Consider the following 26,078-nt stretch of genomic DNA (forward strand, 5'->3'; position numbering starts at 1 on the left):
TGAATTTAAAAGTTTACTTTAATTTTGAACCATTTGTATAACTGTTCTCATGAAGCATCTGTATCACAGCAGGCTACAATAACTTTGGATAAAAGGCAACTGGTAAACTGTCCAATACAAGGTTCCATACAACAGTTCTTACTGGCCCCTACCCAGACATCTCCAGATAAGTTTTTGATCAAAAACATGAAATAGATCCACCTGCTTATTTTAAGCATATTAAAAAGGAAACTAATTGGACCATTTCTATTTGTCTAATTTTTATACAAAAAGGCTACACAATGTTACACTTCTCAGAATACGATTAGAGTGATTATGAATTAGTGTTCTACACCATTACTCGATCCTTAAAAATCAGAAATTGCTGTAGCAGGTTCACTATAACTTAAAAACACAGAGACTTAGAAACCCTACAGTTACTGCAAAAAAAAAGAAAAGAAAACTACTTTAAAAGCAAGCAAGGTCAGTACCATTACAAGAGATTTAAAAATTAAAAAAAGTTTTAAACAAGCAAGGCTAGAGTTTGATAAATTCCATCTTGTGATATTCATTCTTGTGCATTCTTCGTTTTGTGAGTCACTCTCCAAATCCATTTGTTACTCCTCGACCAAAAGGACCAGAACAAAAAGTTTACTTCAGTTGTTCCCATAGGAAACTCAGCTTGGTTAGTGTGTCAGGCACTTTCTGAGATACTAGCCCACCCCTCGAGCCCTCTCAGCAACTCTACAGGCCAATCACAATGCAAGATCATTCAGACAATACAGCTGTGTGGGAGGAAAAAAAATGAATCAGGGTTAAACAACAGGAATGGTTACTCAGGTTAGAACTGCATCAAGCCTACATCATGACACACCTAAGTAAATCACTCTGACAGACAGTATCATGAGTCAAGTTGAAAGCAGACACTGCAATTTTGAAACGCGCGTCTATGGCCAACACGAACCAACCCAAAGCCGTTCCCTCCCTGCCAGCCAAATTCTCAGATTGGTAGGTAGGTGGAGCTTCTTACCTAAAGGACGATTTACAGGTCAGTATCGAACCAGGCCAACTGATTACTGTCACCTGGAGGCAGCCCATCCATAAGGTCCTGGGCATGTCCTAGATCTGGCAGCCCATCAACTGGGTAGTCAGCACCAGGGTGGTGGCCCCCCATGTCATGTTCCATCATTGGGTCCATACCCAAGGCATCCTGACCGTATCCTCCAGAGTGGAAAGAACGGTAGCTAGGATCTAAGAAAGTTAAGGATGGCAGAGGGGAGAAAGGGGGGGGAGGAGCATGTTAACATGTTAGGTGCAACAGAAGCTCCAAACATCAGTGGGTGAGATTCCATAACCCAGCCACACTGAAGTCACATTTTCTAGCCTGGAAGTTGTATGGACAAAATGGCAAGTCAATAGCATGCTACTGTCAGAAGCATAAGCAAGTTCCAGCCAAGCCATTAGTCTGCATACTGCTGAAAACCCAGAACAGCAATACTATTACAATGCACACAACTGAAATGCAGACTAGAAACGCTTATAGCTTGCTTTTACCTGCCCATAAAACAGATGTGTCTACATTTACACAACCAGCACATTTTTATATATAAAAACGCTTTACATCAGGGAACTTTCGTAGCATTTGAAAATGAGGCAATTAATCTAGAATAACTTGGCGAGGTGCTCTCACAAAGAGGCTGCTCAACTCATTTTGAGTGGCATTGTTCCATGGAACAGCGCAAATAACGAAGGTTCAATTAAGATGCTACCATTTTAATGTGTTTGCAGTTGTTCATTAAAGGCATTTTGAGTATATTTGGTTTTACTGCAATTGATACATACCATCTGGGCGATAGCCAAGAGGTTCTCCTTGGGCACCAATATCAAGTCCCAGATCTGCAGTCTGTAGGGAATATGCAAATAATTAAGTCTCTCAGCAGAGGCAGGAAATTAATTCCAGAAGCACCCATCATCTATGAATTTGTTCCAAGAGTTACTTAATGTTATATAGGCCTGCACTGATTTGGCTACAAGTACGCAACAGTCAGCTCCAGCTATTTTTCTATGTAGCTAGCACATATGAAGCAGACCAAGTTGCCATACTAAGGCTGATTCTTCTGCAATAGTCTCATTAATAGAAACTTTAATATTGGGAGACTACTTCTAGTGTAAGCGACAATCAGGCGTTTAATTGGAACATTATATGGTTTCTGTTTATTTGCCATTAGTAATCTAGCAACAGCATTTAGGAATCCAAAGGCTCACTCACACCACAGAACAGTTTAGGAACACAACTGATGGCTTTTATCTGAAAACTGCTCTGAAACCCACTACAGAAGTCCAAGCTTAATGTTATTGTTTGTGGGCATATGGTGCTATGGGTCAGCGTGTCCGGCTGTTAACCAGGAGGTTGGTGGTTTGAGCCCACCCAGGGACAGGATTATTGTATTGCAGGGGTTGAACTAGATGACCCTTGGGGTCCCTTTCAACTCCATGATTAAAGGAATACTGTTAGCTGTGTATCTAGCTGTTTAACTGACCTCATTCCAAGCCATTGGTTCAGTCCTGAAGAGAGAGCTCGTCAGTTCGACCGAAAGCCGTTTCTTATAATCTTGTGGTTTATCTTCGGACATTCTAAACAACACTGCAGCTGCATATGTCGCTGTTCAAGGAGAAGAGAGTTTTAGCAGAGGAATCCAAATACCACCAAGCCCAATTCTCTCCTCCTCCTCCTCCTCCTCCTCCACTTACCCACACCCTCATTCCTAGAATGAAGAAGTTCCGTCAGTGGTGCTGTAGCTCCCTCTGCTTCAATTGCCTCCGCTGCTTCTTTGTCCTGAGCCAATTCACACAGTACACCTGCAGCCACTCTCTGGATGTTCTCAATAGGGGAATACAACAGCTAGAAGGAAAACATTAAGCAGGACAGACATTGTAGGGCATGTTGTTTGAGCACAAACTACAAGCATTGTCAAGAAAAAAATCTCTTCCTTAGGGCCTTGAGCAAAGTTTGGTTCCTGCAGGCCCCTAGATAAATCAAACACTACTTTCTGGTGAGAAATTCAACTTTCACTAATGAGGATGAGATCATGAATTCGGTGCACATGTGTTGTCTGGTACAAGCTGGGTTCCAAGGCCACTGACAGCTCAACTAATTGGACCAGATGCCTTCCTTTATTTATTTTTTCTGGAAAATTACAGCCAGTCTGGTGGTCCTAATAGTGAGCAAAGGTAAATATCCAGACCCTATTTTTCTGGGCAGTGGGCACATTACTACATGAATGTAGTAAGATCCGCCTCAGTTTTAGAGACTCGGGCACCATGCCATCACATTTTCAACTTTAAAAAATAAAATAAAAAATTCAGGAAGCCAAATTCTGTACACAATACCAAATTCTTTATTTCTATGCAAATATGTGGTATATTGACTAAAACTCTGCCAATACTGTGCTCGGATAAGGCTGCAGCTAGAAATCAACTCTGAGCAGTTTCTAAAAATTGTTTCCCACACTCTTTCCATAAGATCACAACTCTTCCAAGTATTCTCTTGCCCAGAAACATTACCTACCTGCACAAATAGTGGAATGGTGTTTAGACCCCTAATTACAATTCGATTGTGGACATCTCTAGCCAGGATATGAAGGGCTCCAGTGCAGCCTTCAACTATTTCTTCCATACGAACACCCTCCTGCGCAAGAAACATGAGGGATTGGGGGGGGGGTTAATTACTACACAGGTATTAGTTACAGAGATCCTGACAAATCAAAGATGCCTTTGATACCTAGTCTATATTGGCATATTTATAGTGTTTTTTTCAGTGAGCAGTCAAGTTTTGCAAGTGCAGAGATAAAAGTTAAAACCACTTTTATAGTGGAATAATGTATCCCTGAATATCAGGTACGGCAATAAGTTTAGTGAACACTTACAGACGTCCACCAGTAAGTTCTTCCTGTCTGCCATTACAGAATTAGCCTCAGCAGTAAGTCGCCTACAGTATTTTAACACAATAGCAGGAAAAGCAAGATAAGTAGTTGCATTATTTGACGCTTTGGTTAGACAAAGGAGACCCTGCTGCACTTATTTCTGCCATTCATCATTAAGCGTCACATACCACAAACTGCTGTTGTGTGCCACCCATAGACGTACGGCGTTGGGTGTCTTGATGTGCTCTAACCAGCAGCTGGACTAGTCTTGGAATAGCACCTTGTTCACGCAACGGAGCATGATTTGCTGGACAGAGAGCAAGATTGCGAATCAGACCAACAGTAGCCTGTAATTACAAGGAAGGTCGTTAGAAAGTTAAAGACATCCTGCAAGGCACTCAAAAACCTCGCTTCAGCATTTGAAAGTGCAACTGGAACTATAGTTTTGGGTTCCCACCATCCTCACAAACCTCTGTCCTCTCCCACCCCCGAAGACAGGATTATACTTTGAATTCTGTTACCTTGATAAGAGGCCAGTGAGATGGCGGATGCAAGAGTTTAACCACCACCGGAAGTCCATAATGGAGACGCACTGCATTCTGTGCCATCTCAGCTTCTTGGTGCCGACTAGTGAGGTGACGGAGAGCACAGATAGCTGGCTCAGTGATATCTTCCCTGTCACCAGCCCGGAGAACTGTACGCACAAGAGCCTCAATGCCACCCACTTGGCACACCATCATTTTATTCTTGTAGTTGTTGCAAGTAAGGTTAGACAGGATACCAGCTGCACAGGTTACAACGTTGATGTCGTCTGACCCTAATAGCTGCACAAGGGTTCCCAGTAGACCCTCCATACCTTCCTGTAAGAAGACAGCATGCATTAACACCAGCTTCTCTGTACCTGACCCTTTATTAATGCCAAGTTTCCGTAAGAACTATTTTTACTATCTCACCTTCCTATCCATATAGGAAATTTAAAGGGATGGCTGATCAGAAATTAACAGTGCTTCTCAGCAAAGTACACAACAATGAAAAGGCCCAAAGTAGATCCACCCTAGCAACTGGCACTTTGAAAAACAAACATGAACAGCTCATCCAAAATATGAGATGAGGCAAGAGCGTTAGCTGAATCAGCAGTGCTATCATTAGAAGGCATCTCTCTTCATCAGTTTCAATATTTTCCCCACATTTGAAAACAGTCCTAGGGAAGTATTTGCATATCCATAGGCAGAATATAATTTTTTAATTCACACTAGCCTGGAATATGCTTCATTAAAGGACAGCATATAATTTTAAATAAAAACATTGTAAGAATGAGGAAGAAAGTCAGGCACCTCAAATTCCTCACTCATTTCAGTCTGTCGTAAGAATTCCTCACCTGGACACGTTATTTCTTAGATCATCTCTTCCATGCTCCCACTAACAATTGGCTGTTGCAATATGCCACTATCTTGTGTTAATCAGCATGGTATCCCTATACCTCAATACTAGTATCACGGCTCTATAATTCAGGGGCCAGGCAATATTCAACCCATGGTTTACTGCAAGGAGCATTTACATGGTGACTTTTATCAACCTAGCTTGATACTTGGGAACACTTTATAGCTTTGCCGTTTATGATAACCTTATAAGTTCTTGTTCCTTACCTGCTTAGTTGCAGCATCCGAAAGATTTCTAAGAGTCCAGAGACAATTCTGAACAAGCCGCTGGCTTGGATCTGTAAGGTGGAGTCCCAAAGCCTGCATTCCACCTAAAGAGCAGTTAGGTATTTTAGGTTTCACATCATCATGTAGCCTTCTTCCGACCTCGTCTTTACATGGGACATTCAGTCTTTCACTGTAAAGTGGCATGGCACCATCTAACTTTTGTTTTACTTATATGCGGCACCTTAGTTAAAAGTACTATCGAACAATAATTGTCTAAACTCAAAGCATTCCAATTGGTTTGAAACACCTCCCATATCTAGAGATGTGAAGGCCCGGGGGGGAAAACGGAAAAATAACTGGGTTTTTTTCAAAATATTTTCCTGAAGCCTCCCCCCCCCCCCTGGAAAAATAAAAAATAGATTATGGAATGTTTTATTTTAACATGATGAATAAAATATTTTAAGATAAGGGCTTCAAATATTTTATAAATCATTTTTTAAAAATATGTATGGTATCAGATTATTCTAATTTCTGTGAGGAGAAGCAAGTCCTAGGTTACAAACTGAACTCTCCAATGCAAGAACAAGATACATTTCTTCCTTTAGGAGGTGCTGTTGTCACCAGAAAAGAAAAAGGTTTCACTTTTGTTTTTGCATGCATGTGGTATGCATTTGTTCTGTTCCTCTTCACTAGACCTCAAAGGACTGGAAGAAAATATAGAGCAACAAAAAGGGCCTGAAAGTATATGTGTTGTTGTGGCAATCAGAGAAGTGTTATGAAAGAAAAAAAGAAATGAAAATATTTTAAACATTAAATGCTGTAAAACAGTCTTTAAAATGTGAAATAAACTAATTTAAGTATATAGTACCGGTTGTAACTAAAGTGGTTAACAGACCACACACATCAATGTGAGGAACTACATAAGGTTTCATGGGCAAAACATGGGAGGTGGAGTAGACATGTTGCATAGCAAACAGTGATGAATGAAAAGTTAAATTTCACTTGCTGTTTGGATGCACTATATTTTTAATATGCTAGTTGTGATAATTTTATGCCTATTAAAGTTGTCCATAGTTATATTTTATGTTTCTAAAGTAACAGAATGACTTTCAATCTGGAAAAGAAAAAAAGAAGTGCTAACGTAGCATTTTTATCAATTTTTCTGAAAATTTAAAAACCAGGTTTTCCGAACTTCAAAATTTTACATCTAACCGTATCCATAAGCTTTGCCACAGAGGCAAAACAAGATGTGATAGTGTTGCCATAAAAGAGATACTTACCAGCCTCTACAATTGCTGGTTTGTTACTAGAGCAGACTGACAGCACCTTTAGCACTCTACTTGTGGTCCACAGTAGTTTCTCATAGGTGTAGGTCCTCATTATGTTTACTAGAGCCTGGGGTCCACCACTGGCCAGAATGATAAGCTGCAAAAAGTTTTTCCCCAAAAAAATAAAGCAGTAATTACTCATTTCATTTATATCCTACCTTTCCTCCTGAGTAACACTATTTAATATAAAAATACATGAATAGGGGCAGCTAAAAATAAATAACTACAGAAGAACACATTTAACAGTAAAACCTTCGAAACGCCCAAGCAAATGAATCTTGGCCTCACACCAAAATGATAAATGAATGTACCAGATACATTACTAAAGAGAAGACATTCTTTGTGGGTGCCCCACAAAGAAGACCCTTGGGAGATGCAGCCAGTCACCAAGTGGGCTTTTGATGGCTGAGTGGCAATTTGAGCCTGGGTTTCCCCAGCCCAACACTAACCACTATGCCATGTGGGCTCTTTTGACATTTCTGCCATTGCCCGCCTGCATAGACTTATTGGATTTTTGGTCACTAAAAGAACTATGGAAGGTGTTTCTTCCTGTTTGCTGCTAGTGTTTCTGAGCTCCCAAGACTACAATATTTATGCGAATCTAATGCGCATCTCAATTTTCAAAACCTTGAAACCAAAGTATTTGCTATGTCAGTGGTGTTTTTCAAGCTTGCAATCGAATCTAATGCGCACCCTAATTTTCACAAAGTAATTTGGCCAAAAAAGTGCGCGTTACATTCGAGTAAATACAGTACTATTTGTCCTTTGCATACTCAAAACACTTTAAAATGCTTTGATAGTTACCTTGCTTTCTTGGTTGCCATATGCAAGAATCTGCAGGCAGTCTGTTGTGATGGCCAAAAACTTAACATTTGTCTTGTTGAGCAAGGCAACCATTTTCTGCAAACCACCAGCTAAACGAACAGCCATTTTGGCGCCTTCTTGATGCAAGAGAAGATTATGAAGAGTAGTAATGGCGTAGAAAAGCACAGAATCCACGGGAGAACTAGGAAGAAAAGTTTAGGTTAGCAAACCTCCAGTCCAAGGCTGACAGATGTTGGAAAGATGTGTCATGTCAACTATCTACATACCCAAGCATCTTAACAAGAGCAGGAATGCCTCCTGATTTGAAGATTGCCAGCAAGCCTTCACGGTGATGAGAGAGGTTGTGTAGTGTACCTGCAGTACAACGGGCTGTTTCCACATCATTTGTATTCTGCATAGTACGCACAATGGCAGAAACCATTTGAGGAGAGCGCATGATAGCATGGCGGGAGGCTTCTTTTTTGGACAACTGATGAACCATAACTGCGGCCTTGTTCACCACCACCTACAAAAGGCATTTTAAAGAGTTACTTGTTTTGATGTTCATGAACTTTTCAAGGTATGATAATAAGGTCACTAAAACACCTTCAACACAGGAAAACTATGAACGTTGGGGGCACAATTCCAATGTGAAACAGCACAGTCCAACTCAAGTGTCCCTTGTGGGGCTCACGGAAAAAGACTCATTACTTACATGCCAATAATTACATGCACATTACCTGGTCCTCATCGTTCAACAGTTTGGTCAGTTCTGGGATGGCCCGAGTTGCAAGTTCTGCATCATCTTGGTAGTTTATCAAATTAACCACAGCATGTTTTAACATCTGGGATGGTTCAGCCAGGCGTTGCACATTTGTTGGGTGAGCAGCATCAAACTGTGTTGATGGGATCTGCATTCCTTCGTCCAATGTTTCTGGGAACATGGCAGCACGCACCCTCTGTGCTCTCGTCATAGCATACTGTCCATCAATATCTGGAACAGGAGCAAGCGTTTTTTAACAACTTGAGTGACAAGGAAGTAGGCAGTTGTTTAGGTAACAAGACTGTACTTACCAGCAACCTGTTCCTGAGTGAAGGACTGAGAGAATCCCTGTTCCCACTCATATAGAACTTGGGTGGTATCAACATCTTCCTCTTCAGGGTTTCCCTTGCCACTCAGAGAGGGAGCTGTTGTTGTGGCACCAGAGTGGATACCAGAATCCAGGTATGATTGTTGCTGCCAGTGGCTGACAGCTGCTTTTCTATCTGGCTCCATTGCCATGTCCAACTCCATCAAGTCAGCTGCAAGAGATGTTTAACAGTGAGCTTGCTTCAACATTACACATCATTTTGGCAAAATCCTGGATTTGGACAAATACAAGTTATCTACACTATGCATTTATATGGTCACCCCATTTAAGACCTGAAGAGGCTCTTCTCTGTATCACACACCAGAAGAGTTATTGGTTAGGAGACAAGAAAGAGCCTTAGCCGAGGAAATCCCATTTAAGAGAAGTCCACATTACCCCTTCCTTGCTGTTTGTTTTGCCACTATAGTTTCGTCACTACTGTATAGTAAAACACTATTTTGTTTCAACAAGCCCTTCACTCATTCACCTGAGCTTTTATCTGCAGCCCCACAAGTCAAGTCTTCCATCTAATGCTTACTGGCCATGATCCAGAAGCATTAAAATATGTACTGATCTTCTTGCCATTATTTTTGTTTTACAAACACATTAAATTCTAGAAACAAAAAAACCCTGAAATTTGATTTACAGAACAGTATTTCTCTTCCTATAAGTACAAGCTAACTAAATGTCTGTTGGGCAGGGAGAAAAGTTTGGTATTTTGGAGTTGTATCAAGCCCACCCAGAAGCCTGAATGTACTTGAAATGACTTCCATTTTCTGCTCTGTTCAGAGTTCTGCAACTCTATCACTTTCTGTTCAAAGTAAACCTAAAATCAGAATTCAGTGAAACTACCAGAACAGGCCAACTCCATGTAGCCTTAATTCCCTGGACACACAGAGCTGTTATTTGCTAAGTCTTGAGAATTTGTGCCCACATCCAACAAGACCAGAGTTGAAACAATCACAATGAACCATCGGTAACTTGATGGCTACATAAAAGACACACCTTGGGTTGCCATGATCCTTGATGTGCTCCCAGAACTGTGGTCTACTGCACTTCAGACCCTAAAATGCAATAAAATATATAGTTAAGAGATTTGTTGGCTTTTAGGTTTCAATAGTAGGATCTAAGGTACGATTCAACTAAGTAATAAGACATAGCTTTGCTAAAGAAACTAGCATAATTTAATATTTGTAGGCCATCCTATACAGTACTCTGAGCCTGGCCCTGTCAGCAAATAGCAATTTCAGGAACTGCCTCTCTAGAAATCTGAAGTGGGAACAGTGGACTTCAGCTGTTTAAACTGTACCTTAACCTATGCTCAACTTGAGCATTTGGAATGAATGCAAATATTACAATACCAATACACACCCAGCAACTTCCTTCCAAAGGAAACCAAACCCAGGCATAAACTACACATCTGGATCTTCTTATTGCTCACATTAACACTGTTGTTAGAAGATTGTGTTTCCTTGCAGGGAAACTGTGAGCTGCTATTAATGAACTACAGCAGAGAAAGTAACTGCCACACTCCTAGCCCAAATGTTATTGGGTGATGGAGGCCTTGCGACAGCAACTCAAAGGTGACCTTGAGAACAATGCAACTGCTAGGCTATGACCTATGATCTAAAGATTAGTTTCTATTAAGTTGAATGAAGGAGTTGCATCTTTGCAAGGTCAGGGAAATCTTTGAAATAGAGCAGCAATAAATAGGGAAGCTCAGGCCAGGACCAAATGTAGCCCTCCTGGCTTCTCTACCTGGCCCTCAGAACTCTGCCCAGGCCACACTCAAAGCCACAGCCCTCAAGGGCTCTGCTTCGCACTTGGTAGTGTTTCCCTAAACTCAAATAAAGCTTCATCTGAATTATACACGTGGAAGCCCAGGATATTAAAATAAGGAAAAATACACTTTCCCCCCCCCCAACAGACTTTTGTTTTATGAAAAATAGAAAAACTGGATTATGTTTTCTGACAAGGTGTGCATATATTTAGGCCCCAAAAATGTTTATGCAAGTCTGTATACAGTATCGGATCATAATATTCCTGTACACTGAGCACACCTTGCTAGACGAATGCCTCACAAGACAAAAAACTGGAGACTCGGCAAGACGAAGTTTCCTATGGCGCGTTTCGCAAGACGATTTTTTCCCGTCCCATAGGGTGCCTCGCAAGACGGAAAAAAAATTTCGTCTTGCGAGGCACCCTATGGGAAACCGCACTTCAATTTTTTTGCGACTCACAGGACGAATTAAATTTGTCTAGCGAGGTACCACTGTACTGTATACAAAAAGTACACCTCTAAAATGTAAGAGCAAGATGCTTTCTGCCTCTTGGAGGGCACTGTCATTGCCACAAGAGAAGGAAGAATGATTCATTGCCTTCTTTGCTTGTGGCCGCCTTGTTGACATAGGTAGTGGACCTGTTTCTGTCCTGTTCCCTGGACTAGCTTTGTTTAATCTGAGCAAATCATCCATTTTTAGAACTGCAATACGAAGGAACAAGCGGAAAGTGATAATCGGGAAACTGATTAAATTTCATGTGTTCATTGAGGTTTATTCCCCCGTCTATTTTTATGGAAATGAGTGTTTTATGTTTGCTTGACACTGTGGGAGAACTGGAGGAGACATGATAATTTTCAAAATAATGATTTGTTTTACTGTATTGTTGATGGCTCCTGTTTCTATTGTTACTTTGCCTGCTCCTCATAGCAAAAGCAGAGGTGCTAACTTCCGTATAAGCTAAGCTGTAATAAAAACTTATTTTTTCCAGTTCCCTCTCCCTCCACAAAAAAGTGAGAAAAGCATACACACACCCTGGCCCACCACCCTCAAAATATCTGGAAATGTTACATCTCTAGTCTGGATAAGCCTACTGTAAAAAGGTAAAATCTGTGCTTATTGCTTGGCCCACCACTGGCATGCACATGCTGACCAGAAGGCAATCTGGTTCAGGGTGGAAGATTCCCCAGCTCTGAATTGAGTAGTAACTGACAAGAGTCAGTGATAAAGATCACAAGAGGGTTAAGCCTATACAGTGGTACCTCTGTTTATGAACACAATTGGTTCCGGAAGTCTGTTCATAAACTGAAGCGTTCATAAACTGAAGCGAACATTCCCATTGAAAGTATCTGAAGAAGTGTGCATGCACACGAAAGCTCATACCAAAATAAAAACTTAGTTGGTCTTTAAGGTGCTACTGAAGGAATTTTTTTATTTTACTTCGATCCAGACCAACACGGCTACCTACCTGTAACCATTCCCATTGAAAGTAATGGAAAGTGGATTAATCCGTTCCAGACGGCCCGCGGAGTAACTGTTCATAAACTGAAGCGAACCTTTCCATTGAAAGTAATGGAAAGTGGATTAATCCGTTCCAGACGGGTCCGCAAAATACTTAAACTGAAGCGTTCATAAACTGAAACATGGGTGTAATTGGTTCCGGAAGTCTGTTCATAAACTGAAGCGTTCATAAACTGAAGCGAACTTTCCCATTAAAAGTAATGGAAAGTGAATTAATTCGTTCCAGATGGGTCCGCGGCGTTCATAAACCGAAAATTCATAAACCGAGGTGTTCATAAACCGAGGTTCCACTGTATACTCCAATACATCTGGATATACACTTACCAACATAGCTTTCCAGCAAGATACAATTAAGCCCTCAACTTTGTCCTGGATGAAAAGGCCAAATAGTGTTTCTTCTGTTTGCTGCCTTCCCTCCCCCACATACCAATTTAAGACTATCGCCTGCAATCCCTTTTGCAAAACTACTGTCATTTGTGGAAGTATGCCATATAACAGGAACCAAAGGAGTGATATAAAGCTGAATGAGCACAAATTAAAAAGCACGTAAGTTGAGTTGCCTGTACAACTCCAGCCTTTATTCTTAGAGTTGACTATTTTCTTGTTGGTTAATTTGCTATGTAGTCTTCCTACTTCATATCAAGCATCCTAGTTTACATGCTGCATAACTAGTTATGCAAACTTGCAATTAAATGCTAAACAATTATTTTCCTATCTGCTGTGCTGGGTACAGCCCCCTCCAAAAGAAACCCCTCACTGCCTCATTAAGTGTGGAAACCTGGTATCTGGAAGGAAGTGGTCAGACCTACTTATACGGTGGAACCTCGGTTTACAAACGCAATCTGTTCCACGGAGGCGTTCGTAAACGGAGGCATTCACTCCCTAAAGGCACGCTTCTGCGTGTGCGCGAAGCACCGATAGAGTGCTTCTGCGCATGTGCGAGCTGTGCAAATCGCGTCTGCACATCCGACGCCGTGGAACCTAGATGTAAACACTTCCGGGTCCGCGCCGTTCGTAAATGGAGGCATTCATAAATGGGACTGTTTGTAAACCGAGGTACCACTGTATTTGGCTTGTTCAGTGCTCACCCTTCAGGATGCCAACCAACAAGGTTAATGAAATTTAATCGATGTATTCACACAGCCAATAAGGCATCCTCTGAGCATTGCTAAAACGGTGGTTTAATAGCCTGGTAGTTAAAGTGAAGGAGGACTGCAGCTATCCTGCAAGTTTCAACAGAGATCAAAGTGTCTACATAGATGCTCTGGAGATGTCCTGTGCACTGTGCAAAATCACTGCTATGAATACAACTTTTAATACAAAGCTGTTTCAAAGGAATTTAAAATCTGGTTCTATCATGCAGACATTATTTCTGCCATAGGTTTAGACAAGTTTGCAGATTTCGCTTTGTCTGGGAATCATATTTCCTTAGCATGAATATCCATCTGTTTTTCTAAGGCTCCAGTCTTTGACTGTTACAGCCCCCACCCCAGATGTGCAACTAAGGTTAGTACAAAATAATTTTGTATACATTATAGAATTGCATGTATGGTTCCAACAAATAACTATCATTTCAAAATACATTCATCCCTTCTCCCTACACACCACCTCTTCAGTTACCAATTTTTGCTATGGCTTTTATACATTGTTATAACCTGTTCTCAAAAAAAAAATCCTATATAATAGTCATTCATCAATTTTGAAACATTTCCTTCTGGTATCTCTTGAGTAAACATTTTGCCTTTGCTTAGAAAAACAGTTCTTGCTTCCTTCCAAAATACACACATTCCTCCCTAACATAGCCAACAGGTTTTAAGACAGGTTTCTTCCCCTTCTATTTTACTATTACTGAATGTACATCCATGTTTTGCTTCAGAAATCAACAGATTCAAAATCTAATGTGTTCCGATGAAATTTAGTTGTTCCAATGAACAGCTTATTAACCACTTCAACTAACCTAGTCACAAAAGCACATGCCTCTAATGTTCCTTATAAATAAGACTCTCCAGCAGAAATATTGAAATTGTTTTCAATCTAGTTGTGAACTCAAGTAATAAAATGTTTACAAGTCTTAATAGCATATTCAAAAGAATCAAAACTGATGAGCCCAGGTTACTTTAACAAGACACAACAAAATTTGTTGTTGATCAGGCAGCTATCCTGAAGCAGCAGCCTAAACACTTTCAGTGCAAAGCAGTCAGTTACATTTAGGAACACTTCTAATGCAGGAGTAGCCAACCTTTTAGGACCCATGGGCACATCTGCAAAGTGCAGAAACTGTCAAGGGCACCACACACACAGCAACCAAGTACATGCCACAACCTGTTCTACTGGCTATAATAAAGCTTAGTTTCAGCAGGAAGGGGAAATCCTTTGGGCACTTGCGTCCCTTGGGCGCCATGTTGGCAACCCAATGCATGAAAATATATTAATGAAATTAATTTGTTTTACCTGTATTCACTTTATAGCAAGAAGGATGCTACTCTCTAATGTGGGAGTCGTTGTTGTTTAGTCATTTAGTCGTAGCTTCAACAAATCATCTCATGCTATTACATCAGTTGTTGGAATCTACTCATATTAGCACCTTTTAGGTTCTTAACCCAAGATGCAGTAGTTGAATAATGAAATCCATATCAGATGGCATATAATAGAACACAAGCAAGCAGACTAATGAAGCTTTACCAGACAAAACATACAGGCAGAGCAACTTGCATCAAAGAACCAGTGCAACAGCAGTGCTGCAAGGGTTTTTTTTTTTTGGTGTGTTTTAATGCAGATAATATTGGACTCACTATAGTCTGATTGATGGCAGGCAAGCTGTGACTACAGCAATGTCCCATTCTTCGTATGGACAGAAGGTTTGGACACCAGGCAGTTCAATATGCAGACCCCTTTCTCAGTAGCAATCCCTTTTTCAAACCTTATCTTCTTAAAGAGTGGAGCACAGATTTCCTAAATTTTGCTGGAAAACATTTTTGCAGATGAACAGATGAATTTGTTCTACAGGCTTAACCATCTGCACCTATCAACCAGATTATCTAAAACTTGTACCTAACTGCACTTTTGGGCTCTTAGCACAACCCATTAATATTAATATAAGCATGTTTACACAGTTTCACCAAAGGAGAGGCAATTATAAAATACTAATGGAATAAGCAATACTAGTAGCATCAAACAAACTTCTGTAGAGTGCTCAAGTGTTCAATTCACAATGCATAATCAGTATTTTCCTCCACATAAGATTAGGATTGAGGCAGAGAGAGTAGTTTGCTTAGGGCCACCTAGTGAGTTCATAACAGAGGCAAGATAACTTAGAAGTGGGAACTTATCAAATTCATAACTCAGTCTCTTTATCCGTTACACTACAGCAGCTCTATTTTATTGTTTTATTAAACAAAATTTATATACCACTTGATTGTAAAAACCTCTAGGCCAGGCATCCCCAAACTGCGGCCCTCCAGATGTTTTGGCCTACAACTCCCATGATCCCTAGCTAACAGGACCAGTGGTTGGGGAAGTTGGGAATTGTAGTCCGAAACATCTGGAGGGCCGAAGTTTGGGGATGCCTGCTCTAGGCAGTATACAAAGTATGCTCTGGAAATACTCTCAATTCAGAAATACTGTCCACTTCAGAATAGCTACTGCTATTCTAGGGTGCAAGGGAAATGAAGTCTGATGGTTTGTGGTAAAGGTAAAGGGACCCCTGATCATTGGTCCTGTCGTGACCAACTCTGGGGTTGCGGCGCTCATCTCACGTTATTGGCCGAGGGAGCTGGCGTACAGCTTCCAGGTCATGTGGCCAGCATGACTAAGCCGCTTCTGGCGAACCAGAGCAGCACACAGAAACGCAGTTTACCTTCCCGTTGTAGCGGTACCTATTTATCTACTTGCACTTTGACGTGCTTTCGAACTGCTAGGTTGGCAGGAGCAGGGACCGAGCAACGGGAGCTCACCCCGTCATGGGGATTCAAACCGCCGACCTTCTGATCGACAAAGCCTAGGCTCTGTGGTTTAACCCACAGCGCCACCCGCGTCCCTTCAATGGTTTGTGGTGTTGTAATTTAATACATCTACAGCAGGCTCAAATTTTGAGCTTCCCTACGTATTGCATTTCTATTACAAGTCCACTAATTAAGCAGCTGCTTATATGTACAGCCTTACAAGTTACAGCCCACTTGTCTGTGTTTGTGTTATTTGACATAAAAAGCATTATCTTTAAAGCTTGCCCATCTGGTGCAAATTCTAACAGGCACATGCTATTTAAAAGCCTCTTTTCAGGCTCAGGATCAACCTGGCACAAAATGTAATGCAACTATGGGTAAAAAAAAACTATGGTACCCTCTAGCACTGCTAGCAAGGGACAATTCTGACTTCTAGTCCATCCCAAAGCCAATGGTACCTAAATTGACTCAGAACCATCTAGTCACCTATGTATTCCTCTAGGTTTCTTCTTAATGGTCCCTGAAATCTACTTGGATTAAAGCTTTTTCTCTTAAAATTTGCAACTTTTTTCTTTTATGCAGAAATCTGAATGCCTTGAATGTTGACAGCAAATTGCAGAACCATATCTGCAATCTGTTTAGGGCAGGGGTCAGCAACCTTTTTCAGCCATGGGCCGGTCCATCGTCCCTCAGACCATGTGGTGGGCCGGACTATTTTTTGGGGGGTGGGGGAATGAATGAATTCCTATGCTAAACAAATAACCCAGAGATGCATTTTAATTAAAAGGACATATTCTACTCATGTAAAAACACACCGCTTCCCAGACCGTCCACAGGCCGGATTTAGAAGGTGATTGGGCCACATCCAGCCCCCGGGCCTTAGGTTACCTACGCCTGGTTTATGGCATGCTACTAGTACAATCACACTTGGAACAGGCTTCTAGGAGAGAGCATTTCACAAGCAGGAGCCACCACTGAAAAAGGCCTGTTCTTGTGTTGCCACCTTCCAGATATCCCATGGAGGAGACAGACAAAGGAGGGCCTCAGATGATCACAGTGTCCAGGTTGGCGCATATGGGGAGAGGCGGTCCATGATGTATTGAGATCCTGAGACACGCAGGACTTAATAGATCAAAATCAACTTTTTTTCTGGGCCAGGGTTGTGCTGAAACCACCTTGCCCCAGTTAGCAACCTGACCACTGAATTCTGTTCCAGCTGCAGTTTCCAAACAATCTTCACAAGCAGCTAAATATAAAAGACATTCAATAATACTAGTACTATTATTACTTTATTTTAAAGTCTTTATTTATACTTATTTACAAGGTCTGGGAAAATAACAGACCTGTTCTTAGGCTGGTCTACCCAATACTAGCAGGGAAGAAAGACTGCATGCTGCTTATGTCAGTGAATCAGCTGAGTATCTTACTCTAAACAGGTGTTTTTCAAATGCTCACTGACCGACAAGGTTTATACACCTGATTGAGGTACCGCGCCATAATCCTTTTCTTCACTTTCTGAAATTAGAACTATGTGCCATATAAAAAAGCTTTAGAAAAATTTACAATAAACCTGGCAGCATTCAGATAAATAAATTTGACTCAGGCACCTCCATAATTCTTTCAACACTGTGCCTGCAGTGTTGCTGTGTTGAATGTTGAAACTTAAAAAGCTCCAAGACCTCAGTGAAAATTTGTTCTGCCATTTGGAGAAGTGAAATAAATGTTACTACATGTTCAGTTACTATCATATGCAGGTGAAAGTTTACTATTACTCCAGTGACTCACTAATTTCTATTACAGTGATTCAAAGAAAGCAAGTTTATCCAGCGTCAACATCACCATATTTAAACTTGCAATAATAGAATACCTGTATAAGACGACCCCCGACTTTTAAGAAGATTTTCCTGGGTTAAAAAGTAGTCTTATACGCAGGAATATACAGTAGTAGTCTAGGAGTAGGTTTCATGCCCCCCACACTTACATGTAACTTAACAAAGAATTATTTTTCTGTTGTAGGAGAAATACTTCTGAAGAACCAAAATAAGGGTCCTTTCCAGACATTTAGCTTGCAGTGGGAATATTAGTTTTCCTTCTCCCAAGCTAGAGCTCTAAGTGAAGCAATACACTGTATACAGTTTTAAACAGCAAAATGCAGGTGTTTTTGTAATGGAAGTTCCTCATACACACACTGCTTCCACTACATTATGTGAGTGCAAAATAGAATGATTAAACACTCCTTTTCCCTATCCTCCTGAGAATTCAAGGTTGCATTTTCTCCCCTCTTTAGAAACTGTGTGCAGTCTCTGCTGTATTGTTCTAGCTCTCCCCCAAGTGAAAAACTGGTGAACACCAACAAAACTATGTCCTTACTTGCATTCTTTTTCTTTTAATTTACTTCAATATTACACTCAACAAGCTCTGCAGTATATACTGTTTAAAGAGAAAAACCTAAGACACCAAGGAAATTCCCCTCACAGAAACACTGCCCGATTCTAACTACCACCAGCCCATCACATAGGAACATGTTGGCCCAAACAGGTCCAAAATTTTAATATTAAAATTACAAAAGAACCCTTAGTAACTTAAGGACAACTTCTCTACAGACCTATCAGATTGTCTAGTGCAGGGGTCCCCAGACTACGGCCCGGGGGCCGGATGCGGCCCAATTGGCCTGCCAATCCGGCCCGCGACGACCGCTGGTAAGTCTGGGGACCCCTGGTCTAGTGTTATCAACTTAATTGTTTTCCTCCTACAGAGGAAGTGCAGTAGAACAGGGTGAAGAACTTTAGCAGGCCATAGAAGTTAACCAGCCTTCCTGCAGGTAATAAATTACAGGAGAAGATGGTCACTTCCACATCATCCACATGGTTACTTCTGCTGTTGTGCCATTCATGCATACCAGTATTAACATTTAAGTAGCAACGTTCTATCAAGCAAACCTGTTTGAGCATAGTAGTTTCTACTATGTCAGAGTGTGAGTTGGATGCATCTTAAGTTCTGTCTATACACACAACCTGGGGAAACCCAGCCATTGTTGTTGTTGTTGTTGTTGTTGTTGTTGTTGTTGTTGTTGTTGTTACCATCTTAACCAGATTAATATGTTCTTATAAGAATCTCAACTAAGTGTAATAAGAAAGCCGCTAAGCCTGGTTTTGGGCAGGGGAGGGAGTTAAAAAATAATAATCAAGCTTGCTTGACGGAAGGTATACTATGCAGCCTGCACATTTCTAGATCTGTTTATCATAAAGCAAGATACATTCACTGTGGGTTTTCTTCAGAAAATTTCATGTTAAAAGTAGATCCTGCAATGGGAAGCAATGGTTAACTGTAGGTTTGCTTTCCTGTTCTCACAAAGTGGAAACAGAAATGCTTATGTGTAGGTGCATGATGCTTATTAAGTTAAGATCCGATTGTGCAAACTAGGCCCATGTCTTCTTGGGGAGAGAAACAAAGTCCAGTAACTTAATACAGTTCAGGGATGTTGAAAAATATCTTGGCCAGGGAAGTTCTTAAGCAGGTGACAGCTACTCAAGTTCTTGGTCTGCCTAGTTACTGCAGAAACTTTCTGTGATATATTGAATTTATGACAGGCTAGAGAGCCAATTCAGCTATAGCAAGCAGCCCTTCATGGAAAGGTGGCTGCATGAGTGTAAGCAGTTTGATGCTAAATGAAGCCAATAGACCAGTTAATGCTTTACCTATCAAGATTTCTATTCCAACTGGAGAAATAACCAATTATGCCTCACTAATAGACCATAAACTCCCCTCTACTTTGCAATGCAGACCAGAGAACCTCTGGATGTTCAGCACTGCTGTATTATTTTGAAACACGGTTCAGATAACTTTCTGAAGTCTATAAACTAACATTTTAATTCACTATTTAAGAACTAACTCATGGCATTTGTCATGTTACAGTTCTACCAACTTCTTGCTAATTAAACACTCATCACTGATCAATTATTGGCTGAGACAGGCAGGACATGCTACACTCATTCCCTCACCACCCCCACAAAAAACCCTTATGATTGCCTTCAGCAAGCTTATCCATTTCCAACTCTCATAATTCCTATCTTAAACCCCCACCTGATTTAAGACCATCTCAAATTATGCATGCCTGCAGAACTGAATGTGCATGCAGTATGTATGTTTCTGACAATACAAAAATACTGTCATGCTGCAAAGAACTAGAATATGGTGCAACCGACAACACATGGACATGTAGTGAAATAGCTCTACATGTTTCAAGGCTGAAGTTCCGATGGATGGATGGATGTGTTAGGATCTTCCTATAAAACCAACAGGAAATCTAGAATAGCAAGTTATTTAAATTTGCCAACACTTCTACTATGAAATATCTCATCTTCCTCTTTTAGGTATTCCACTCAGAATCTGTTGTTCCAGTAAGCTCTTAACAATACAGTTCCACCTACAGCCTTTAATTACTGACCATCCCAGTTTAACATGCAACTACTTGCTAAAGACACCAACAGCATTTTAGTGGAACATTATATCCCTCAACTTGTGTCATAAATATTCATTACTTTGTCATGAAAGTACTTCTAATGTCACCATTCTGCTTTTATCTCCAATTTATTGTTGACAACTGGTTAAGCTACCTATGCATCCACGTTATGGTAAGATGTTTAGGAATGGAATTACCAACTATGAGACATCCAAACTTAGGACAGCTGTACTTTTCTGTTACAAACCCTAACAGGCAAGTTTAAAGTTAAAACTCAACAATAGAAAGCTAGGATTGGCCAAGATTAAACACCTGTTAAAAACAAATATCCAAGAATTATTACACAAATTTACTGACACCCTAATATCTTTCATTTAATTTTGTCAAGCCCCATCTTGCAAGTATTTTAGATCAGAGTTGTTTGATGCACAATTGTTTATTAGCTATGCATGCTTTTTTCAATAAATAAATATTTATATTATTTCTTGCCTATTAAACAACTGACCTATAGTGTACAAGTACTGTACTTTACTCTCAATTAAGTTATGAATTAGTTCATAAGACTTACCCTGCCTATGAACCAATATGCAATATTATTTTCCCCCAACACCAAGCATTTTTAAGAATCTGTAATTTGAACATTGTGTTTGCAAAGCTCTACTGACAACTATTATTAACTAAATGTCTATCCCAGCTTCCCACTATACAGTATAAATGTCTATATTCATTAAGGTTCAATATATAGGCCTGGAAGCATGACTTTATAGAAAGCATACTCACATGGCAGTATACACATCTGATCACCATACTAGCTGTCCTACTATCCACTATGAACTTGTTCATGCTAACCACAATCTGCTTCAAAAGCTGAAATGCCACACTAATGCTTAAAATCCATCACCTAACTTTTTAATCTTCCCAGAAAAGAGCAGCAAGTGTAACCCAGATGTACCATATGGCGCCCTTTTGGTACATGCAGTATTGGCTGTTGGAAAGAGCAGGGCAGAGCTGCAAATCTAGATTCAGATACCAGCTGTGCCATAACTGCTTGCTCTCACCTGAATTACTACAAATAGCAATTATTCTTTAGGTAAATATTTTTGCAGCATTTAGGGTTTTACCAAAATAAAGTTCCCAATTTTTTTCCAATGCAGGAATCACTTTACGTATGAAACAGCAGAGGTACAAGAATGAGGGTATACAGAAGTTATATACATGTACTGACTCTGAACACAGTTGTCACAGAGCACCACCCTCAATGACATTCCTCTCAGAACGCACTTCTTAAAATATTAGCCTCAATACCCAGATGCTGAACAGTTTTAGCCACTCAAAAGCATTCACACTACAAGTTTGTTATCTGCCACAGAATAACTTCAAATTTTTGAGATGTTCAAGCTCTTGTTTTAGACCAGTAACTCTAGATTTAGTTGCCAAGGGTACAGTTATGTATTTTGAAGGTGCACCCTCATATATATATTCACATCTATAACATTTAACACCATTTATGGCTTGGCCTGAATTGGATCAGATGGCAGAGATGCTCCACAACATGCTAGATTTTAAATTTAAACTTCAACAGAAACATTAAACTGGAATATATGCCCTACTGTCATAAGGGTCTGAAGTCCTCTATACCTGGATACAAGTTACAAATTTAAGATACAAGCATGCCCCCACTCTGTTTTAGAAGTTGTATTAGATACCAAAAGCTTTGCCTTTACAGTACAATCTAATTTTATTCCAAGCCACACAATGTTCAAATGCCTGAAGTTTTAGAATTCTAGTCTAAACTATGTCTTGTCATAATATACAAAGTTCAGGGATGAGGAACCTGTGACCCTTCAGATGTTGAACTCCAACTCTCAGAGTGTCTAATAATCAGGGATTATGGGAGCTGTAGGAGGGGGCACAAGTTCTCCATTTCTGTTGCAGTTCTTAATTAGGATTTGGATTCCATTCAAAACAGAAATTATAGTTTGTTGAAACACTTAAAACAAGTAATAACGCCACTGAGTTTAAAAGACCAAAGGGATGTACTTGGTTGGCATATGTAATCTTTGTGAAACCAAGTGGAGGTAAATTATGAATGTGCATTTTAACCTTTTTTCTCAAGTCCCAGCTTGTTTGCTGGTATGTCATGTTTTGAGGGCGCTCAGCCAATTTTACTAGGTCTCTGGGTCTACTTGTGTGAAATATTTAAAAGCATGGATAATGTTTATGGAGGTGCCTAACCCAAAAAAGTTAAATGCCAAACACCATTAAAGCTTCACAGTAGTTTAGTATGCCCTGGACCAACTGGAACTTTAAGACAGTCATGTATTTTGGGTTTACCTGCTATTAAGCTCCCACTGGGTTTTTTAAAAAACAAGCTCTTTTCTACATACTTCTCATACCACACACTTCACTGTACGCATTTGGAAGGCAAAAAGAGGAAAATGCAGGATGTTACAGCAATGCCTGCTCAAACACTTAGAATCAACAGAACACCAGCATGTACAATAGTTTTGGAAATTCTAGATATTGTTGAGCCTGTTTCTTCTCAAACCTCCAAGAGAGGGTATCAACTTTCTCTTCTAATGCTATCTAGAAAAATGGCAGCTGCAGTTAGCAGTGTCAGGATTTGGTTAAGTCAGTCCTCCGTGAAAGAACAGGAATCTGAGGGCGAATTAGCATCTTCACGAGGGGAGACCCGAATAGAACATTTAGGAAAGCCTGCAGCCTTCATCGTTCCCCCGCACCAGATTCAGCAGCACACTTTCCCTTCCTTATCAAGGTCGCCTCCACCCTTCTCAAAGATCCTTGTGCCACCCAAGATGTTTTGCAAAGAGCTCCTATGCAATCCGCCCAAATCTCTGGCACGCCTTGCTTTTCCACTCGGAACCAAAGCGGCGGGAATCTAAGCCGCCCCCCACTTTCACAGAGCTGGACAAACCAAAAGAGCCTCTTTGCCATGCAAGGCCAAAAAAACAAAAACCCACCGCACAATGCAACAGATATCTGGTGCTGCTGACTGCAGCGAGGCGGTGGAGTTAATTACACACAATCCAAACAAACCCGAGACTTCGCCCCCCCTCCCTCTACCTTCCCAAACACCCGCTTCCTCCACCATCCCCCTAACCCGAGCCTTGGGGGCGAAAACCCGCCAGCAAGTCGCTCCACGACCTCGGCGGAGAAAACGCCGCTGCCGCCGTTTGCCCCGAGGAGCCGGATCGCCTACAGCAATTCCCCACCTTCCCGATTCCCCCGGACGCTTTTTGTCGCACGTTTCGGAGCTTACGGCGCGCTTGCCCCTTTTCCCTCTCTCTCTCTCTCGCCTCCCCGCCCGCCCCCCAAAATACGCCCCGAGGTACACATGCCAAGGCTCGCCCCAGAACAAAATAACGAACAAAAATAAGCGTAGCACACGCCGCCTACTTGCCCGGCTCGCGGTCCCGACCTCACCCGAGCAGACAGGGAAAAAAGGTCCCACCTTGTGGCCAAGGCTGCGAGTTAAAAACCCGAGAAGTTGCACTCCACCCTTAACACAGGAAGTGGGGTGGGGAGAGGGAGAAAGGAGGAAACATTCCCGCAACCTGATCCCAACGGCGCCCACCCTTTTAAATCTTGGGGGTGTCTATCCCCCGCCTCAACGCAACGTCGAAATTACAGAAACGCCTTCCGGGTCTCCTTTGCTTTCTGCCTTTTCTTACGCGCGAGGCGCCCCCCCCCCCAAGAATAAAACCCCGTCGTCGTCGTCCCTCACTTTTTTAAAGACAGGAGTATCTATTCCCCACCCCACCCCAATCTATTTATGAGGCAAAATTACAGCCTCCCTCACCCCCCCCAACAACACACAATTATACTCTCCCCCCCCCTCAGAAGTAGTAGTGCTGGGACCAAGGCCAAGTTTCGTGTGAGGAGGGAACAGTAGGACGCCCCGAAACGGTACTAACACTGGCGGTGAGGCGAGAGCGCGCAAGGTCCTCCTCTCCTCGCGGCTCCTGCTCCCCCGGCCGCTGCTGCCGCTGCCTTCGCCCCCTTCGCTAACCGCCGCAGCGCGGGCCACGCAGGCGCCTCCGCGAGCGCTCCCTTCGCCCGTCCTCGCCGCCGCCTCCGCCGGCCACCGAGCACCAAGAGCGAGCAGCAGTCAAGAGAGCGAGAGAGAGAGGGAGGCTTAAAATGGCGCCGCTCGCCAGGAGCTTCTTATAAGCGAGGGCGGCGGGCACGCTCGCATGGTATCCTGCCGCCGACGCCGCCTCGCCGCGCGCAGCATTCCACGCGCAGGCTAAACCCACCCAGCAGCGCGCGCGCAAGGTGGGGGGGGGGGGAAGGAGGAGAAATAGTGCCCGGCTGGCTTCCCCTCAGTCTGGCGCTCGCTCGCTCGCGCGCATACTCACACACATACACAAGAGCGCGGCGGAGGGAGACGAGCGAAGTCGCTGGCGAAGAGAAGGGGCTGCTAGGCAAATGGCCTAGCGGAGACTCGGGAAGGATGAGGGATTGTGGGAGCTCGGAGGGGGGAGGGGCTGTGGAGGGACGAGGCAGGACGGGTGCAGGGATCCGGCGAGGTGTGATAAGGCCGTTGAGGAGGAGGGGTGCAGAAGGAGAGGCACCCTCTCCCTCTTCCCCCCCCTCCCCGATCTTGGAGAGGCTGGGAATGAGGCGCCTGGGAGAGAAGTTGCTGCTTTGGGGGGGGGGGGAGCTGCCTGCAGGCTGTTTTCCCGGGACACAAACCCCTTGCAAACGTAGCATGCATGCCCCCCCCTTTTCTCCATTGCAAATACAGTACTTTTGAGTGGGGGGACGACGTTAACCCTTCACCCACCCCATATTTGCATCCAGCGAAAGTGAAGGCGGCGACTTTAAATGCACCCCCGCGGTTATCCGGAGCGACCCGATCCGTGGGAATCAACGCTCCCTCCTTCTGCTCCGGGCTTCCGGTGTCGCGTCAACTTACTGATCGCTTTTCCCCCTCCCGAAGGAAACCTGGGGAGCAGGGTCTGCTGCAGAGCCGGGATTCTTGGGCTCGGCGGCGGGCTGGGAACTGTCCTCCTCCGGCTGCTGCTCTCGCTTCCCCTCCCCGCAGCAGAGCAGCCACTCCTTAAAACTTAGTTACTACGACGGAGGGCCGGGGAGGAGATTGTGGGGACGGGCGGAGGCAGTGGGAAGAGCCTGCTCTGCAGTTCTTCTCCAAACAAATTCGCCGCGGAGATGTGGGCCAAAGCAAACACCCCACTTTCTCTCTCTCCCCCCCCCCCGTGGTTTCTGGTGAGCGAAAACAGCCCGAGGAGTTTAGAAGACAGTACCTGGAAGTGCCTCGACGGTGCAAAAACCACCCTGTAGGGTGGTGTGTGTGTTTCCCACACAAACACGTCGCCTAGCCTTGCCCAAGTATATTTTCCCTATGCCAGATTTCCCTACCAATATAGATGCTCCCAAGTTCTAGGTCGCAAAGAAAGAGCACGCGTGCTCCGGTGGCTGCAATCCTTTGTACGCTTTCCTGGGAGCAAAACTAGCTTTCCAAGGTAACGTGCAGAGGGTGGCACTCCCTGCCCCATCGATGACTGAGGGGTGTTTTGTGTTG

General features: G+C 42.5%; 1 protein-coding gene across 6 annotated transcripts; it reads right to left on the minus strand.

The window, feature by feature from the left end:
* On the minus strand, positions 1 to 25,602 carry CTNNB1 (catenin beta 1). 6 transcript variants are annotated; one of them, XM_035128829.2, is made up of 16 exons: positions 25,452 to 25,602; positions 9,816 to 9,874; positions 8,755 to 8,982; positions 8,421 to 8,674; positions 7,968 to 8,206; positions 7,681 to 7,882; positions 6,829 to 6,973; positions 5,549 to 5,652; positions 4,424 to 4,762; positions 4,091 to 4,249; positions 3,548 to 3,667; positions 2,731 to 2,881; positions 2,520 to 2,641; positions 1,822 to 1,882; positions 1,010 to 1,230; positions 1 to 764 (listed from the first exon to the last, which is right to left on the minus strand). In XM_035128829.2, exons 2-15 carry the CDS (start codon positions 9,826 to 9,828, stop codon positions 1,022 to 1,024), a joined length of 2,346 nt encoding a protein of 781 aa, XP_034984720.1. In that variant the 5' UTR covers positions 9,829 to 9,874; positions 25,452 to 25,602; the 3' UTR covers positions 1 to 764; positions 1,010 to 1,021. The 6 variants fall into 6 exon arrangements, with proteins under 6 accessions (XP_034984720.1, XP_034984725.1, XP_034984721.1 ...); XM_035128834.2 differs by lacking the exon at positions 25,452 to 25,602 and adding an exon at positions 25,320 to 25,338; XM_035128830.2 differs by lacking the exon at positions 25,452 to 25,602 and adding an exon at positions 24,900 to 24,993.
* Positions 25,603 to 26,078: the final 476 nt, after the last annotated feature.

Source organism: Zootoca vivipara, chromosome 12 (genome assembly GCF_963506605.1).
Source record: "Zootoca vivipara chromosome 12, rZooViv1.1, whole genome shotgun sequence".
NCBI lineage: Eukaryota > Metazoa > Chordata > Lepidosauria > Squamata > Lacertidae > Zootoca > Zootoca vivipara.

What these genes read in the sequence shown, in the direction of transcription:
- CTNNB1 (XM_035128829.2), bottom strand. An exon ending in GCTCTTGTTAAGATGCTTGG is followed by an intron (nt 7,883 to 7,967) that starts GTATGTAGATAG and finishes TTTTCTTCCTAG; the next exon opens with TTCTCCCGTGGATTCTGTGC. An exon ending in TCTTGGCTATCGCCCAGATG is followed by an intron (nt 1,231 to 1,821) that starts GTATGTATCAAT and finishes TAACTTTCTTAG; the next exon opens with ATCCTAGCTACCGTTCTTTC.